This window comes from Salvia hispanica, unplaced genomic scaffold, assembly GCF_023119035.1.
Source record: "Salvia hispanica cultivar TCC Black 2014 unplaced genomic scaffold, UniMelb_Shisp_WGS_1.0 HiC_scaffold_699, whole genome shotgun sequence".
Taxonomy (NCBI): domain Eukaryota; kingdom Viridiplantae; phylum Streptophyta; class Magnoliopsida; order Lamiales; family Lamiaceae; genus Salvia; species Salvia hispanica.
In genome coordinates, this window is record NW_025952464.1 from 61,399 (window position 1) to 78,357 (window position 16,959).

At 34.7% G+C, this 16,959-nt stretch overlaps 1 protein-coding gene and 2 pseudogenes across 1 annotated transcript; 2 read left to right on the forward strand and 1 right to left on the reverse strand.

Moving 5' to 3' along the window:
• The first annotated feature begins 1,236 nt into the window (after window positions 1–1,236).
• Window positions 1,237–4,546, forward strand: LOC125199818 (5'-3' exoribonuclease 2-like). The gene is made up of 9 exons (XM_048097711.1): window positions 1,237–1,378; window positions 1,562–1,687; window positions 2,276–2,356; window positions 2,451–2,539; window positions 2,662–2,736; window positions 2,930–2,991; window positions 3,077–3,148; window positions 3,260–3,619; window positions 4,150–4,546. The coding sequence occupies exons 2-9, from the start codon at window positions 1,565–1,567 to the stop codon at window positions 4,227–4,229; spliced, it is 942 nt and encodes a 313-aa protein (XP_047953668.1). The 5' UTR covers window positions 1,237–1,378; window positions 1,562–1,564; the 3' UTR covers window positions 4,230–4,546.
• A 1,113-nt stretch (window positions 4,547–5,659) lies between these two features.
• On the forward strand, window positions 5,660–7,528 carry LOC125199824 (annotated as a pseudogene).
• A 5,457-nt stretch (window positions 7,529–12,985) lies between these two features.
• LOC125199825 lies at window positions 12,986–14,042 on the reverse strand (annotated as a pseudogene).
• Between the last annotated feature and the right edge of the window lie 2,917 nt (window positions 14,043–16,959).

Consider the following 16,959-nt stretch of genomic DNA (forward strand, 5'->3'; position numbering starts at 1 on the left):
TCGTAAAATTAAGGATGCTCGCCAATTTGGTAGGTTAATGTTAATCCAACTAAATATGGAGAGGGGTAGGCTGAAAGACTAACACATATGTGGTGGTAATTTATCTTGCATATCAAAACACAAGTTTCTATCAGAATAAATTATCCTTCTCCCATCCACAATGAAGAGTCTCATTTCTTTTGAAACATGTTTTAGGCGATGTGAATTGAATAAAGTAATGAAATGCAAGTCATACTTCTATAAGTATATTTTGTAATGAAATGTTAATGAGACGAGTTAGTGAAAATTCAAATGAGACTTCTATTAACGACATCTTAAAGTGGAAAAACGAACTACTAATACCAAAGTGGAAAAACGAACTACTAATACCAAACGGAGGGAGTATTATCATAACGAAATATAACTACATACTAGGTTCATGGGACTGGGACCGAGTGTTATTGGGCTACATCTACATTGTCTTATGGGGCAACTTCATTTTTCAAAATCAAAACCCATTTTGTAGAAACCATTTATAATATGAAGTAGATTCAAGAGCCCAGCCCAATTCTCTATGCCTATAACTCCATTAAGAGCCCAGCATAGATTGTATAAAATGTAGATTTTGTATTGTTTTATTTCTTTCATACTCAATATTATTTCAAATTATGTGAACCATACAAAATTAGACTACAATTCATAATCATGTCTAATAAATTGCCATCAATGCGCATATTTGCCAGATTTTGGGCAGAAAATATTGCTCTTTTCTTTTACAACAACAAATTTAAAGACAATCTAAAAATCAATATGAACGCAAATTATTGTGATAGTAACAAAATATCACGAAATATATATCAATGAATGATATTATACCAATTACTATAAAATATGCAGAAAAATCATGATTTTTGGCGTTTGTGATCCGATTTTAAAAATTGACTGTAAAATAAAAATTTATCCAGTGTGTCATTCGAAAAAATCTATAAAAAGATCAACGTGCGAAATTTATTATATTTTAAATATACTAAACAAATACTAATGTCGTCAATTTGAAACACGTGTCACCAAATAAAAAACACGCTTAATAATGAATGAGAAATCAGAATATTTCAAAAATTGGATAAGATTATAATTTTTTAAAACTGATTATTAAAATTATAGGACACCTTGAATTAATTAAGAGTAAATAAAAATAAAAAAGCAACTACCCAAAACCGGTTTGACCAATTAAATTGAGCTAGGGCACAGCTTTTGGGCTCGGACTATAAATAGCTACGGAGCACGCAGCAAAATCTTCGTGAGCTAAGCAAAGAAGTAACGAAGCCGGAGAAGAGGGATTATCCCTTTACCATCTCATCCTTCCGTACACAAATACGTACACGTACACTTCGTCAAGGTATTCCATGTGTGTATTTTGCGGATCCGTTCCTCCTGTTTTCACCAGCAAAACCCTAGCTGATGCTCGCTTTTATTTCCAGTTTTTTGTTTCACATACTGCTTGAATTTAGTTTGTCAGTTTCGAGGTTTTGTTATTTAATTCTAATTAGATGATTTAATTTATGTTTTTTGGATTTCGTAGAGCATGGATCGGTACCAGAAGGTGGAGAAGCCGAAGGTGGAGACGCCGATCGACGAGAATGAAATTCGGATTACAAGCCAGGGCAGGATGCGGAGCTACATCACTTACGCCATGACTCTGCTTCAGGTATGAATATGCGGTACTGTTTGTGATAGTGTATTGGTTCGTGAATTTATGTATCGGCACTGCGTTTGTTGTTGATGAAGTGAGGTTATTTAGCGTGTAGTTTCACAGTCTCAACTATTGCGGTTTGCATTTGTTTATGCAAATTTTGTTAGACTAGTAGTGTATGATTTTTGTACTTATTTGTATTAAAAGCTTCAAAACTGGTTATATGATTCTTAAGTAGATTTTGTATGATTTAAATTTCGTGATGAATAATATAGCTTCAGCTTGTAGTGTATATATATGAAATTTCAAATATGTAGTAAAATCCATGTAATTGCCGATTGTGTGAATGCCTTTATACAGTTTGCTATGAAGGAAAGATACATAGAAAGGATTTCGGGAATAATTATCTTGTTACATGGAGTAATGATGTGATATTTATTATAAACTGTTCTGTGTGGGATTGCATGCTCTCCTGCACTTTTGTTGTCTTGTTGACATGATTATTCACATACTTTGTCATTTTTGTAACACTCAATGTTTGGATCTATGCCCATAGTTTCATACAGATGCTGATATATTTCATGTACTATGTGATAACTGTAGGAAAAGGGCTCAGATGAAGTAGTATTCAAGGCAATGGGCAGAGCCATCAATAAAACTGTCACAATTGTGGAGTTAATCAAGGTCTCCTTAGCTGATGATTTTTCATGGTTTTCCTTAACTGTTTGTTCTTTATTGCTGATGGTGGTCTGAATTTATTGTATCTTTCTTAATTCAGAGGAGACTTGTTAGTCTTCACCAAATTACATCAATTCAGTCCACTGATATCACTGACACATGGGAACCTCTGGAGGAAGGCCTCCAAACGTAAGTTTACTTCAAATGTTTTATGTTGTAGGAGTTCAAAATATTATTTCCTATCCTTATATCATCACAGTGAAACATACATATATTACTGGACTAATTGACACTGTTTACTGATCATACAGTCTGGAAACGACGAGGAAAGTGTCAATGGTCACTATTACTCTCTCCAAAAAGGACTTGGACCTGAATAATGTTGGGTGAGTAGCATCTATACGTTTTTGTTGACTTGATCTTTATGTTGATTTATACTTTGAGGTGCTATCTAATTTTTAGCAACTTGATAGATCTGCTTCAAAATTATGGATATCTAAAATATGATTTCTAAACCATTATTTTATCGTGTTTTAATTTATGGAAGCTGTTTTGATAATTGTCTGTTATGTGATACAGGTATCAACCCCCCATACCAGCTGACCAGGTGAAGGTGTCAACAGAGCTTGAATATGAAGGAGGTGGTGTGACATTTTTTGATTTAGTCTTGTCCCGTACCTTTTAGTTTGATGACAGCTTATATTTTGCAATATTCTTACTCTGTAGAGGGGTCACCTGTGGGCCGTGGAAGAGGCAGAGGTGGTAGAGGGAGGGGACGGCCTAGAGGCGGTCCTGCTGGTATTACAGCTGAAACCTTTTCTTTCTTGTTCTTAGATAAACACAATTAAAGTTTAAAGAAACTTATAATTTTGCAGCTGTATAATCTGTTTTTCCTGCATTCTACTTTAGGGAATGGATACGCCATGACTGCTGAGTTTGACGATGGGGGCTATGACCGGAATCGTGGTTACCCTAGGGGCAGGGGGCGAGGTAGAGGCCGCAATTTCCGTGGACGTGGCAGGGGAGGATATTATCAGTCAGATGCTCAGAATGATGCTGGTGGCCGTGGTGGCAGGGGAGGATATTATCAATCAGATGCTCAGTATGAGGCTGGTGGCCGTGGTGGCAGGGGTGGATATTATCAGTCAGATGCTCAGTATGAGTCTGGTGGCCGTGGTGGCAGGGGTGGATATTATCAGTCAGATGCTCAGAATGATGCTGGTGGCTACAACCAAGATGCACCTCGCTACAACCAAGATGCACCTCGAGGTACTGCAGCCATTTAAACTATTCCCTTATTATTATTGTTATTATTATTATTGTTGTTGTTGTTGTCATTCTTACTTCTTAGTATTATTATGTTAAAAGTTTATTAATTTTGGCTGGGAAATAGTTTCTGATTGATTTGTTAGATAATAAGAAGCACTTCTTGGCTGAGCCCAAGCACGCCCACTCCCGATGCTCTTCTTTTTCATGGCTCTTAACTGCTGTTTTCTCAGAAATATTTGATTTCATAGAGTTGTTTTAGTCGATTTCCAATATTGTGTTGCATGCATTTTTCAATATGGCCCAAACACTAACCTCATTTATTTCTGCAAATTTTGACATATATTTGGTCAGCAACTCTTATTCATTGTCCTTTTGTGTTCAAGAACCCTTTGATTTTTCACTACAATGATTCTGGCCTATCTCCGCCTCTTTCTCAATTGCGTGCATCTCAAAACAATAGTAGAGCAGTTATTTGTTTTGCTAGTGTTGAGCTCTATGGTATGGTAATTGATGAGTTCCTTTTGACGCAGGCCGTGGTCGTGGTAGGGGTTTCCGTGGCAGAGGTCGTGGATTCAGACCTAACGGCCCTGCCATTGCCGCCACTAGTTGAGTGCCAGAGCTCGGTGTTTATTGCGTGAGGACAATACGTTGTTCATCTCCCTTTCTATGTATTTCCGAGATACTATTTGCTAGAATTAACAGTAGGAAGTCATCTGTGTAATGATTCGTAGTAGAAAGACTAACTTGTGCCGCGTCTGCGTGGTGAGCCTTTTGTTTTTCTCATTCACCTTATATACTTCCATAGCTTTTTAGTTGCTTTGATCAAGTGTGACTTGATTGTTATGAAGCACATTCTTTAATTTGTATGCTTGGATTGGATAAGTTTGCTGGCTGATTTATTATAAATTGACTTCCTCTCTAGGTAAAGAATCTTGAATTGTATGGGTTTCTTGTTATTTTCTGATGCTTAAAACCCATGTTATTTGGTTTCAAAACTTTCTACCAAATTTTTGAGGTTCTTAATCAAAATAGTTATAAGTGTGTCTAGAAAATTATATCTTATTCTTTTGGGATACTGGGACATGCTGCTTGAAAAGGTTAATTGAATACTAGTAGTATAACTTATATACTCCATTTGTTTGTAAAAATAGTTTTTAATTCACGGAGGGACTGTTATCAAAGTTAAATAGTTTGAAGCAATGATTGGAACTTTGAGAATCAGAATATGCTTTTATGTATGATGTATTGGTAGTGTCTCTAGGATTGCTGCCTACGTTGGTGTCTTCACATGGATAAGTTTTTGATAGTTCGAGAACGTGACAACTTGTGATAAACCTAATCCCTTTTACATGAGATATGTTATTCCTTCTTACGCATCCCAATGGAAAACGAAGAAATGGAGAAATTACACCACTATTTTATTTATTTTTCTTAAATCATCATATACTATATTCAATTATGGAACAATCACAATAGTCGCCCATTTGTCCACTTCCATTTCTAAATTGCATTACATTCCATACCAACAAAAGGTATACTATTTGCAAGTTGAAGACCATCATAATTTCACCTTTTTTAAAGTGGAAAGGAACAATAAAGTTGTAGCATGAGATCTCCCTCATATATATACTATTTTTGTACATAACCAATAAATCTAATTATTTTTTAATTTTTGTTAATTTCTATCTTTAATTATGACTCGAACTTGATCTATTGCTCACAAAGGGAAACGTCGAGTTGCACTTTGTTTCACAAAAATGGTTTAAGTAACATTATCTTTTTAGTGTGTGCGAAACCTGTTTGTTACGAACATCAATATTTAGAAAATAGACTTAAAATACTTTCATTAGGAATAGTAGGAGAAATATATCGGGCAGTACTCATGCCTCGACGATGTGAGTCGAGGTGAAGCTTCCATAAGGTCAAATGGGATTGATCGACTCCAATCCCGCCTAAATCCGCCTTGTCGTAGTAATCCCCGGTAACCATGATTACAAGAAGAAAAACTGTAAGAAAAGAATGCGAACAAAGAGGGTGTAGATGGATATAATTAGAGCATATGAAGACAAAGTCGCACCTCAAAAAGCACGTGGGTTACACATGATTAGAATGGACTGTGTCTGCGTTACATATGGTCAAAGCAAGCCACATGCCACCACCTCTCACACTGTCTCAACTCTGAACAATTTTCTATCTATAGAGCCTTGCATTGAATTCTGTGTGTACCAAATTATTTCATCCATTCACAGCCCCCCTCCATGTGGATGAGAACGTGGGAATAATTGAATGAGATTCAGAATTCACAGAGATAATTTATTTTATTTCCCCCACAGATTCTGTTCTCAGTCTTATAAATCCCACAGCATTTATCAATTCTAAGTGTCACACAATTTCAAGATGATTCATTCCAAAATTGATTCGGCAGGGGGGTAGGAGGGTGTTGTGTTGCTTCATCATCAATGCTAGTGCCTTCACTGCCTCCGGTTGGACGTCGCCCACGCCACGTTCTACGGTGGCGCCGACGCCTCGGGAACCATGGGTGTGTAATAATTGTGTTTTTATATATGTATAGATATAGATAGATTGTGTTATATTTGAGTCAAATGGAATAGTGAAGTGATGTTTAATTTATCATTTTGTTTTGTTTTGTTTTGTTTATAGGAGGTGCGTGTGGGTACGGGAACTTGTACTGACCGGGTACGGGGCGAGGACAGCGGCGTTGAGCACGGCGCTGTTCAACGACGGGGCGTCGGTGGGCAATGCTACAAGATAATGTGTGACTACAATGCGGATCCTCAGTGGTGCAAAAAAGGGGGGGTCAGTGACCGTCACTGCCACCAACTTCTGCCCGCCCAACTTCGATCTCCCGAGCGACAACGGGGGTTGCAAAACCCCCCGCGCCAGCACTTTGACATGGCGCAGCCGGCTTGGGAAAAGATCGGGATATATAGGGGCGGGATTGTCCCCGTCATTTACCCGTAGGTAATACAAAAACGTCTCACTTTTCTTTTGGTTTCCACGATTTGTCATATTTTCATTTTTATAAAGATTCTCTCTCGTAATAATATATTATATTTTCTCTTTTCACCTAACACACAAAAATAAAACTTCCTAAGATCTCGTGTTGTCCCACAAGTGTGACATCTTTTTGGGACGTAGGGAGATCATTCTTTTTAATTAAATGGCAATAGGTGAAGTAACTAGATCGATTTAAGATATTTGTTTATTTCATTCGTCAATAACTTTCTAATTGGAGGCTAAACATCTTACTAATTAAGTTGAACTTTATCGTCTAGTAAAATCTTATCGATCGATGTTCTCAATTTCTTTCCGTGTAAATTCCTGATTTCTTGTCGAAATTCCAAAATACTTCAGGGTTCCATGCAAGAAGCACGGTGGGGTTCGGTTCACGATCAATGGCCGAGCTACTTCGAGCTAGTGATGATCAGCAATGTCGCCAACGCCGGTTCAGTACAATCGGTCCAAATTAAAGGCAGCAACACAGGGTGGATGTCCATGTCAAGAAATTGGGGTGCAAATTGGCAATCAAACTCAAAATTAAATGGACAGTCAATCTCATTCAAGGTCACAACAAGTGATGGAATCACCAAGATTTTCAACAACATTGTGCCCTCTAATTGGGCTTTTGGTCAGACGTTTTCAAGCCCAACCCAATTCTAGGCCCATTAGTACATTCGCTCAATGCATTTTGGGCTTTGCTACTCTTAAAAGGCCGTGGCGTGCTTTTATACAAAAAAGCAGCCCGCTAAAGGAATTGATATGCATTTTGGTAATGGTGATTGAGAGGAATGGCAAATTTTTTATTTTTGAAACATAAATTATTGGTTTGTAATTTAGTGTTTAGGCTATATAATTTGATGAATAACTCTAATAAAAGTGTTACTACTATTTTTTCATCTTGGCTCGTTCAGTCGTTTGTTCAGCAAAAATATATATATCATGTGAATGAAACGACGATTAATTTATTAATAACAAGTGGTACGATAAGAATATCAGCTACGTTAGTTATATTTCACAATGCTGAAACCATAATTTTCATTGGCCTAAGAGAGTTAAGTATCGTTTAAAATTTCCAAATTTTAAAAGTGTAATCTTTTATTAATTTAGGAATCAAATGACTTTCTTTATAATTAAATCAAACATATAAATTGCGTAATTAAGAAAAAGATTATATTCGGATTTCCTTATAATTAAACCAGCACAAACATTTGAAAAATGCAGCAATAACTTCTTATATTTTAAACTTTATTTACACTCAAATATGATCAAAACTCAACACTCATTTTAGGCGGTAGATGAGCCCAAAACCGCTAATCGTAATATTCTTTGTATGACCAATCAATTGCACACTTAATAAAACACCTTTTATCTTTCACATTAATGTGCTTTATGAGGAATTTTTAAATGATTGGGTTTGGTTAGCATAATACTAGTAGGCCCAAATGCTCGTAAGGAAATGAACTTAGAAATAGACTTCTGTAAACATTGATGATGGAACAAACAAAATCATTGAAGTGGTTGAGCTCTTGTGTTAAAAATAAACAATGATGTCTTATTTGCTTTAAAATACAAAGTCTTTTATAAAGTAAATACCAAATATATATTATATAAATTTAATTATGTTATTTTATTTACATAGTGAAGACAATTAACATATATATTTAAAAATTAATTAATATATGCTACAAATATTTTAATGCATGTAAATAAATATAATATTACTAACAAATGACATTCTAAGTACATTCCCACCTCAATTTCCACTTTTGCAACTGCAGATATTAAGAGCATTTTCAAGAGACTGCTCTTGTTTTTGCAACATATTAATTCAATTTAGTCCAAACCATTTTTAACTTTGCACCAAAGAAAAGTTACAATTAAATTAAGATACTACTATAAATATGCACGCAGATCAATTGATACTATACGGTTAGTTATTAGAGAAATTTCCAAATAAATCTCAATTATGACCTATCTATTTTGTAATTTAAGTACCACTCAAATCTCTGTTTTATCAATATTAACAACTATGCGACTTATATGAGATAACGACACACCTAAATCGCCCCAAATTATTGAAGGGAAAAATGAATGTTTTAGCACTAATAACGGAGTTTATTAATTGGGAAACCATTATCTCCAATATTCCCTTTTCCCCAAATTGAATAAATTAACGAATCTTGTCAATAATAATCAGTTGCGTCAAAACTGTCATACCTTATATTTAGACTAATTACTAAATGAAACAAGGATATATGTTTGTTTTTTTAATTGCACGCAATTTATTTCATTTATATGTTTACACTAATCTAGAACTATATAAATGTTGAAATCTTTTATTATAAGCTACATACAAATGATTGAGCCCCACATTTATGAACACCGCTAGTGTGGGTCCATAATCCATATGAATATTTTATTAATTTTTATACATAGTTATACGCAAATAATAATCATAATTCAAATCATAACTAAGAACTATAAATATCTATTTGATTTCTTGGCAAAAGTAGACATTAAACATGCCATGACAAACTTAATTAGTCATATTAATTTAATCTAAAAAATTTTGTCATTTACTTTAGTTTCAACTATGTAAACCCTAAACATAAGCCCACGTTTTTGAGAGGGTGTGCAAGTCGAAAACAGACGCGATTATGAGGTTTGTCATAGATTAATCCCAAAACTCATCCCCAAAATGAACTCTATGATAATTAGCATGCCCAAACCCCCTCTGGTGGGAGGACGTATAACTTCCGAAAACCACATACCGTATAACTTACTGTTAGGGTGAGAAATAACCGAAAAACCCAATATCTCACGAACCAAACCGAAATTTTGAAATTGGTCTGGTTTTTTCGTTTTGTTGTTGTTTTAAAAATACAAAAAATTTTAGTTTTCGTTTGGTTCGTTGGCAAAAAAAATCGAATTATATTTTAAATATATTATTATATATTTTTATCCTATTAATTTAGTATATTATATCATATATATAACATATATTCTTCTAATATATTTTTATATAATAAATATTATATATTAATTTTATATTATATATATTTATATTCTATTAGTATATAAAATAAAATAAATTAGATATATTAAAATATACTATTTTTTCGGTTTTCGGTTTTGTTTTGAAATTTCGGTTTTTTCGGTTTAGTTGGGTTTTTTAAGCTCGGTTTTGGGGTTTTTGGGTTTCGGTTTTTCGGTTTTTCGGTTTGGGTCTGGTTTCAATTTTAACCTAAATTCGGTTTTCGTTGGTTCCGGTTTGGGCGAAACCGAACCAAACCAAATTTACACTACTTATCAAATACGAGGGAAAAGTCATGCCTTTACCTTACCAAAGTTTTTGGTATACCTTATTTTCGTATGACGAATTTCCATAACGATGTCGGGACTCATTTTCGATAACAGAGCAAATTGAAGATCCTTACTTTTGGGATAATTCGACTTTCAACATCAATTAATATAGAAAATTAGAGTATTTAGAATATTATTTATATTTTATAATTAAATTAAATATATTTTGTACATAATTATATTTATTTTCACAATAGATTTTATAATTTTAAATATATAAAATATATTTTATATATAATTATATTTATATTTTATTTTTAAATTTTTTTTTAAAAATTTTTTATGTGAAGTGGTTAATGATCAGTAGGGTCAGTTGGTTTTAGTAACAAACCCAAAATTCCTTTTTTTTTAACCAAATTCCATGTCCCTCACATTGAACTACTCATCAAGTCACATTAATTATAGCAATTAACCCAAGTCCCAACTACATTATTTCATTCCCATAATGGCTTGCAATATAAACTTACTATAAATTGTTTTATTTTCCCCTTTAACCACTCTTGTGAATCTCAAAGTGGTTCTAGCTCAACTAACATGCCATTACCCTCCCCCCACCCCGGAGGGGGGGGGGGTGTCCTTACAAATACTCACCAAGGTCAAGGGTTAAAAAAAAAAATGGCTTCCTTGATCATATTACTCTCATCATTTCATCTATTTTCATGAGCTCTTCAAATTAATGAGTGTGGACTACTATAAGCAAACATGCCCGGAGGGGAAAGGGGGTCTCAAGATTGTGCATAAAGGGGATGATCAATGACAAGACGTCCAGCAGCCTACTCAGAATGCACTTTCCCTGACTGTTTCATTAGGGTATGAATAAATTTCTTTTTTTTTTTTCTTGATAGAATTGTTTTTTTGTAACTTTTGTATGTTTTTAAGGGTTTTGATGCTTCTGTACTGCTGAATTCAAGTGGGAAAAGAAGGTGAAAAAAATGGGGCTCCCAAAAATTTCATTGCATATTTTATGTGATTGATAATGCAAAGGAGGAATTGGAGAGGATGTGCCTTTTGGGGTGGTTCTTGTGCTGACATTTTGGCTCTTCGCTAGAGATGCTGTTGCACTTGTAAGTTCATTAAGTTATTGGATGTGGTGCTTCATCTTAATTATTGGGAATATTGTTAAAAAAAAAATTTGGGTTAAAATTTTGGCCGCCCCACAACTCAAAAAATTAGTTAAAAAACCCAGAAAGTTTTATGTGAATATCTTGTTGGCGACACATGCATATCTCAAACTGATGGGTAGCAAAGAGGTGTTAAGTGTTTGCCAATTTGATTGTCAGCTAGATATCTTTTCCCCAAAAATCAGCTTTGGGGGAAATTTTGGAACAATCTTAAAATTCTTTTTTCAATTGGTTTTTTATCGAATTTGATTTTTAGGAATTTACCGGATTAATTACTAAAATGGGAATTTGTGTTTATAGTGTGATTAATTTTTTGGTTTGATTTATGTTAAATTAACTAGTCGGGAGGACCTACTTGGGATGTGCCTAAAGGAGGAAAAGATGGAAAAAACTAAAAGGGCCCAAATGACTCATTGAAATTCCCATTTCCCACATTCAACATCTTAAATCAAAAGCTTCCCAAAGATTTCTTGGGAGGACCTAGTTGCACTCCAGGTAGTTAAAAAGCCACTCATCCCCCTATTTTACGAACTCTAGTGTTGTCCCACGTCGGGGGTAAAAAAACAGATGTTGGGTTTATAGATTATGGAGTTTTTCTCCAAACAGAATAAATAGAGTTCTAAAATGAGTTCTCATGTTTGTTTGTCCGTATACTAAACCATGCATAACAATTTTTTTCAGGAGGGCCCCACTCGGGTTCTCCCCTCTCATCCTTCCCGAACAGGATAAACCCCGACAGCTTAAACAGCGACCCAACAATGAGCCCTGCGTTCGCGGGGGCCCTGAAGAGGACTTGCCCCATGCACAACAAGGTCAGGAGCCGGGGGGCCAACATGGACTCTTCACCAACTGTATTCGACAATGCATACTACAAACTCTTATTCAAGGAAAAACCTTTTTTTTTCCGACCCAAACGCTGCTCACAACTTCTAAAACCAAAGGATTGGTAAGAAACTATGCAGCCTCTCAAGAGCACTTTTTTTAGGCATTTGCCAAGTCCATGATCAAGATGGCTCCATTAGTAGTGGTGGTGGGACTTAAGATAAGGTTGAATTGCAGAGTTCCTAATTGATTTATACTGATCAGGATGTTTCGTTTGTTATGCTATGTTACTGTTGTATAGATTGGCTTTGTAGTTTGTCGGTATAGATGCTTGATATGTACTGATGAAATGCGATTGTGATTTGTAAATGCATCATGAAAAAATGGGTTTTCAATTTCAAAATTACTAGTATTAATTCAATTTCCCCAAAGGGTGGGGGATTTATTCTTTGAATTCATTAAATTAATGAATAGTTGTTAAAGTAATATAATAAATAGCCCCCACCAACATGATCTAACCACCCCAAAAATCGATTTCAATTTACACACCAATGCTCATTAAACCACTATGAATTTCAATAATTCGTTAAAAATTATTTAGGGAAATTTGCCTCTTATTTGTTGGACTGGGATTAAAGGAAAAGTAATTTCCCAAAAAAGAGGAAAAAAGCCGCCAAAAAATAACAAGAAAAACGTGTATGTGTCGACTTTGCGTCCAACAAATTGGACAATACTTCTAAAACCCAGACCAAACCACAAGCTAGTAGAAAGAAAAAAAAAACCCCTGAAGGAAACTAAAGCTAAACCAAAATCCCAAAACTATCTAGTTTAACCCACTAGTAAAAATGAAATGAGACCAACAATAATGATAGATCAAAACAACAAAATGAAATGTGTAATGGACAAACGGGGTGTTTAAATGATAAGATCTAGGCATCAAAAACATTATTTTATTATACATTCTATGTTTTTCCTGATATTTATATATACTAACCCCTTTTTTTCCAAATAATTCATAAAAACTAATTCTAGCCCAACTATTGACATTCACATAATAAACTACATTCAAACACAACTTGGCACTAATTATCACTTAACCATCTCTCTTACAAGAAGCCTTTTTGGGTCATCTATGTCCAAGAAACAAAAAACAAATCTGTTCTCCAACCCCTCCAACTGTTCCACAAAGCAAGACTCATGCACTTGAAACCCCCTCACCATTTCCCCTCAACGTCCCCTTCCCCCCTTTCCTAACACAAACATCCGCAACAAATCTCCTATGCTCAATTCATCCTAAGTCTCTTCACAATCACCCCATCGTCGCGAAGTCATTGATCATTATGAAACCCCCGGCGACATCCAGTTTTGCAGCCAAGCCCCCCCGTTTCGCGACCTCCGCTCCAATCGCCTCATGTTTTTTCCCACTAGCGAAAAGACGGGTGGGCGGCCGCTTCGTGGGGGCCCCAGGGGCTAAGACTAATCAAAATCCCATCAAAACCCGACTGGCAAGGGATTTCTTGATGAGCTTGATGGTCAGAGTTCCTCTTGAGTTTTTTGCACGTGCGTGTCAGCTCTGGAACAGGGCCCAAATGGCCGGTAAATCAAGGAATCTCTCGGGGTTCGTGGCAGAGGAGAAGGGCCCGCGCTGCAAAAAGGGTGGGTTTTTGTGGGGGGAGGTGGTAGATTCGTCGGTGCCCGGGGATTCTTTGATGGCTTTTTTTACTCGGAGATGATTCTTGCGTGCTTGGTTGATGTTGGTGAGAAGGGGTTCGAGATTCGGGCCTAGGTGATCTCGAAGTAGTTGGTGAAAAATGGTTGAAATCGGAGGTGGAGGTGGGGGTATGGGGAGAGATGGATGAGAGGAAATGGGGGGGAGGTGATGACGTGGAATCGGGGGAGATTCTCCTCCACGTCATGAGTTGTTGCTTTCATAAGATGGCCTCGACTTTGTCGGATATTTCTATGTAAGACTTGGTCCGAAAGGCTTCCTTGTATTCCTCCTTCACATTTGGTTTTTTGGTTGAGGTATTTCCATACTCTTCTCTTCGATGTGAACCTAAAAGCATACATTTCAAACGTCTGAGTACATACTCCATTTAGAACATAAATCTCTATGAGATAAATCAAAAATTTATGAGTTTGACGTTATATTTTTGCTTTGATATAATAACTTTTTTATAGTAATAGAGGTTTGTGGGAATGTATGTCGATCGGCCAATGCTTAATACAAGAAATTTTAGTATCGAAGAAGGAAACTATATACTACTCCTATAATACTACTAAAAATAGAAATTTATCGATTTTGAATTTTGATCATCACAAACCCAAAAATAACACATAATAGTATCAATTTTGGAGAGTGCGTGATTGAAAGAAGTATCAACTTCAATAAATTTGGAACGATACAAAGTTCAATTATCATGATCAGGTTGCGCACAAGGATGACAAGCATACAATATTCCCAATTGTTTTAATAAATTGATTGTTATTTCTTTAAAAATCATTCATATAATTTGTAAAAGATATGTACACATCTAGTCATAACATAAACCATAAAACTCTCTAAATATTAAACATATCAAGCTAGTTGTTAGAAAAATAGGGTGAATTATAAATAATACTTATGTAATAAAAAAAGAACTAACCGTTACTTATGAAGCTGGTATTTTGAGCTTACAACATATGATCTTTCTCATCTTAATCAGACAAATGATCCTAACAAATTAATGGATAAGAAAATTTATTTTCCAAAAGAAGAAGCCTTATTTATAATTTTCTTGGTTTGGTTAGAGTTTATAAGAAGAGACGTGAAGTATTTATGAACAAGAAATTAGTTGGCAACTACAATGCTACACTACACCCACAATTATAGTCTTTTACATGTTTTGTGTGTATTCCTTCCTCGTTAACATTGTGTACGTGTAAGATATAGAGAAGCTTCGGTAACATTATAAAGGTTTGAATTGGTAAAAATGAAGATATATTTTGAGCCACAAGGAAATATACAGAAGAATCAAATCAAATGATACATACTTATTGATTTAGAATATATTTTATTCTATAGTTATCATATGTTGTGTAATAATTAGAATAACGATCCAATAGAGATGCACAGTGGAGCCCGGGGCGCGAGGTGGAATCGCGACTCAAGTGCAGGATTGTTGGATGAAGGCCTGCTGCGATTTCCACCAAGTGTGGGTCAAAAAGCTGTACTGCTTTACTGATTCGAGGTCGTTTAACGGCTCGAGGCTCGGCTGCGATGGCCATGAAAAATATTTTTTCCCTATTAGTTGGTAAACTGATGACAACTGATGTCCTACCATCTGTGTGGCTTATCTAGGGGGTAAATGTGAGATAATAACTGCATTCCCAAAAATCATAATATTAATACTATTTTCAATTAGTAAAATAAAAACGACAAAGTGCTCTAGTGGCAATTAACTCACACTATCTTCCTTGTGGACTGAGTTCGAACACTCCCAAATCAAAAACTCCGGATACGCCAATCGCTACCATTGAACACCAATGTCATTAACTAATCACGCCTCCTTGAGATAAATTTAGGAAGATGTTAGTATTTAGTAATTTTAGAAAAAAATTTAAGTAATTTGGCAAGTTATATTATGTAATTTATGACTTCGGCTTATGAAAATTTTAGTCATCTTATTTTGAGTTTATAAATATCAAGTGTTTAACATTATACTTTATTTGTACGCCATTTATAGTCTCATTTTAACTCAACACGAGTTCTTAGAAATTACTATGCAATTAAATTATGGTTTAGATATGACTGCTTCCATTTGCTGGATGATATCACAACCGAAAAGTATGGTTGTAATTGAAATAAAGTCAATTACTATGGATGTCCTTTTTCTATCCTTTTTACTAGCGAAAAAATATTTAGATATTTTATAGTAATAAAAATATTGATATTTATTAAAGATGCTTATAGCCTGCTATATCGCTAACTCATAACTTAATCGCTAACTACAACTAAATAATAAATATCAGATATTCAAATTAGCGGGCTTAAATCATACACCCTAAACGTCATTACGATCACCGAAAACGTCAATAAGGTCATAGGATTAATTCCAAAAATATCAATAGGGGTATTAATGTTAATTAACTACATGTTTAGTTATAACTAACTTTTAAAAGAAATCCCAAAACTTTAAATTCATATAACATATATCAAATTAAACAAATTTAAAGAATTAAACGATATCCTACATGCATATGTTACGTCAAAATTTGAAAACAATTTAAAATTTTTTTAATTTTTTAAAAGCAGGAAGAAACATCTATATAAAAATGTCAATATAATAATATAAATTAATATAAACAATGTTAAATCATCAAAGATTGGTTGACATTCCCAAAATGTTGATATTTTAAACATATATTGCTTTTTAAACCAAAAAACCCAAATTTTAAAGTTTTTTACCCTTTTCAATTTAATTAAAAAAACAAAATTAGGGAAAATTGAGAATAAAGTTTTGTAAAATCCTATGATCTTAAATTAGTTGTAATTAGCAATTAAATGAGATTTAAACAATTGTCATCTCAATTTCCCTATAAGTCTAAAAAAAACAAAAAAGCATGAAAATAAAAAAAACGGAAAATAGATGAAAGAAACCCCAAAAAGAGTATGGGGAATCATAAGCCTTGTGTGTTACCAGGGGATGACCTTAGATGGACACTTTGGGCCTCGTTTGATTTTCGATATGGATAAAAATTGTATCCGGGGTGGCTCCTTTTTGTTGCCCGATATTCTTCCAAAAGGGCCGGTTTCAACCACTTACCGGTTGTAATTAAAATACCAAAAACCTTCGTATAAGCCTATCCCCGGGTTGCCCCCGATATTCTTCATGTCAGGGGCTTGTATGAAGCTGGTTTATTTTAAAAGACCCCCCATTCACGTTTTAAAATCAAAATTAAGGGACATTGGTTTGAGAAGTAACCCCATTTTAATTAATCTATCTCATCGTTTTTTTTAAACAGAATGTGTGC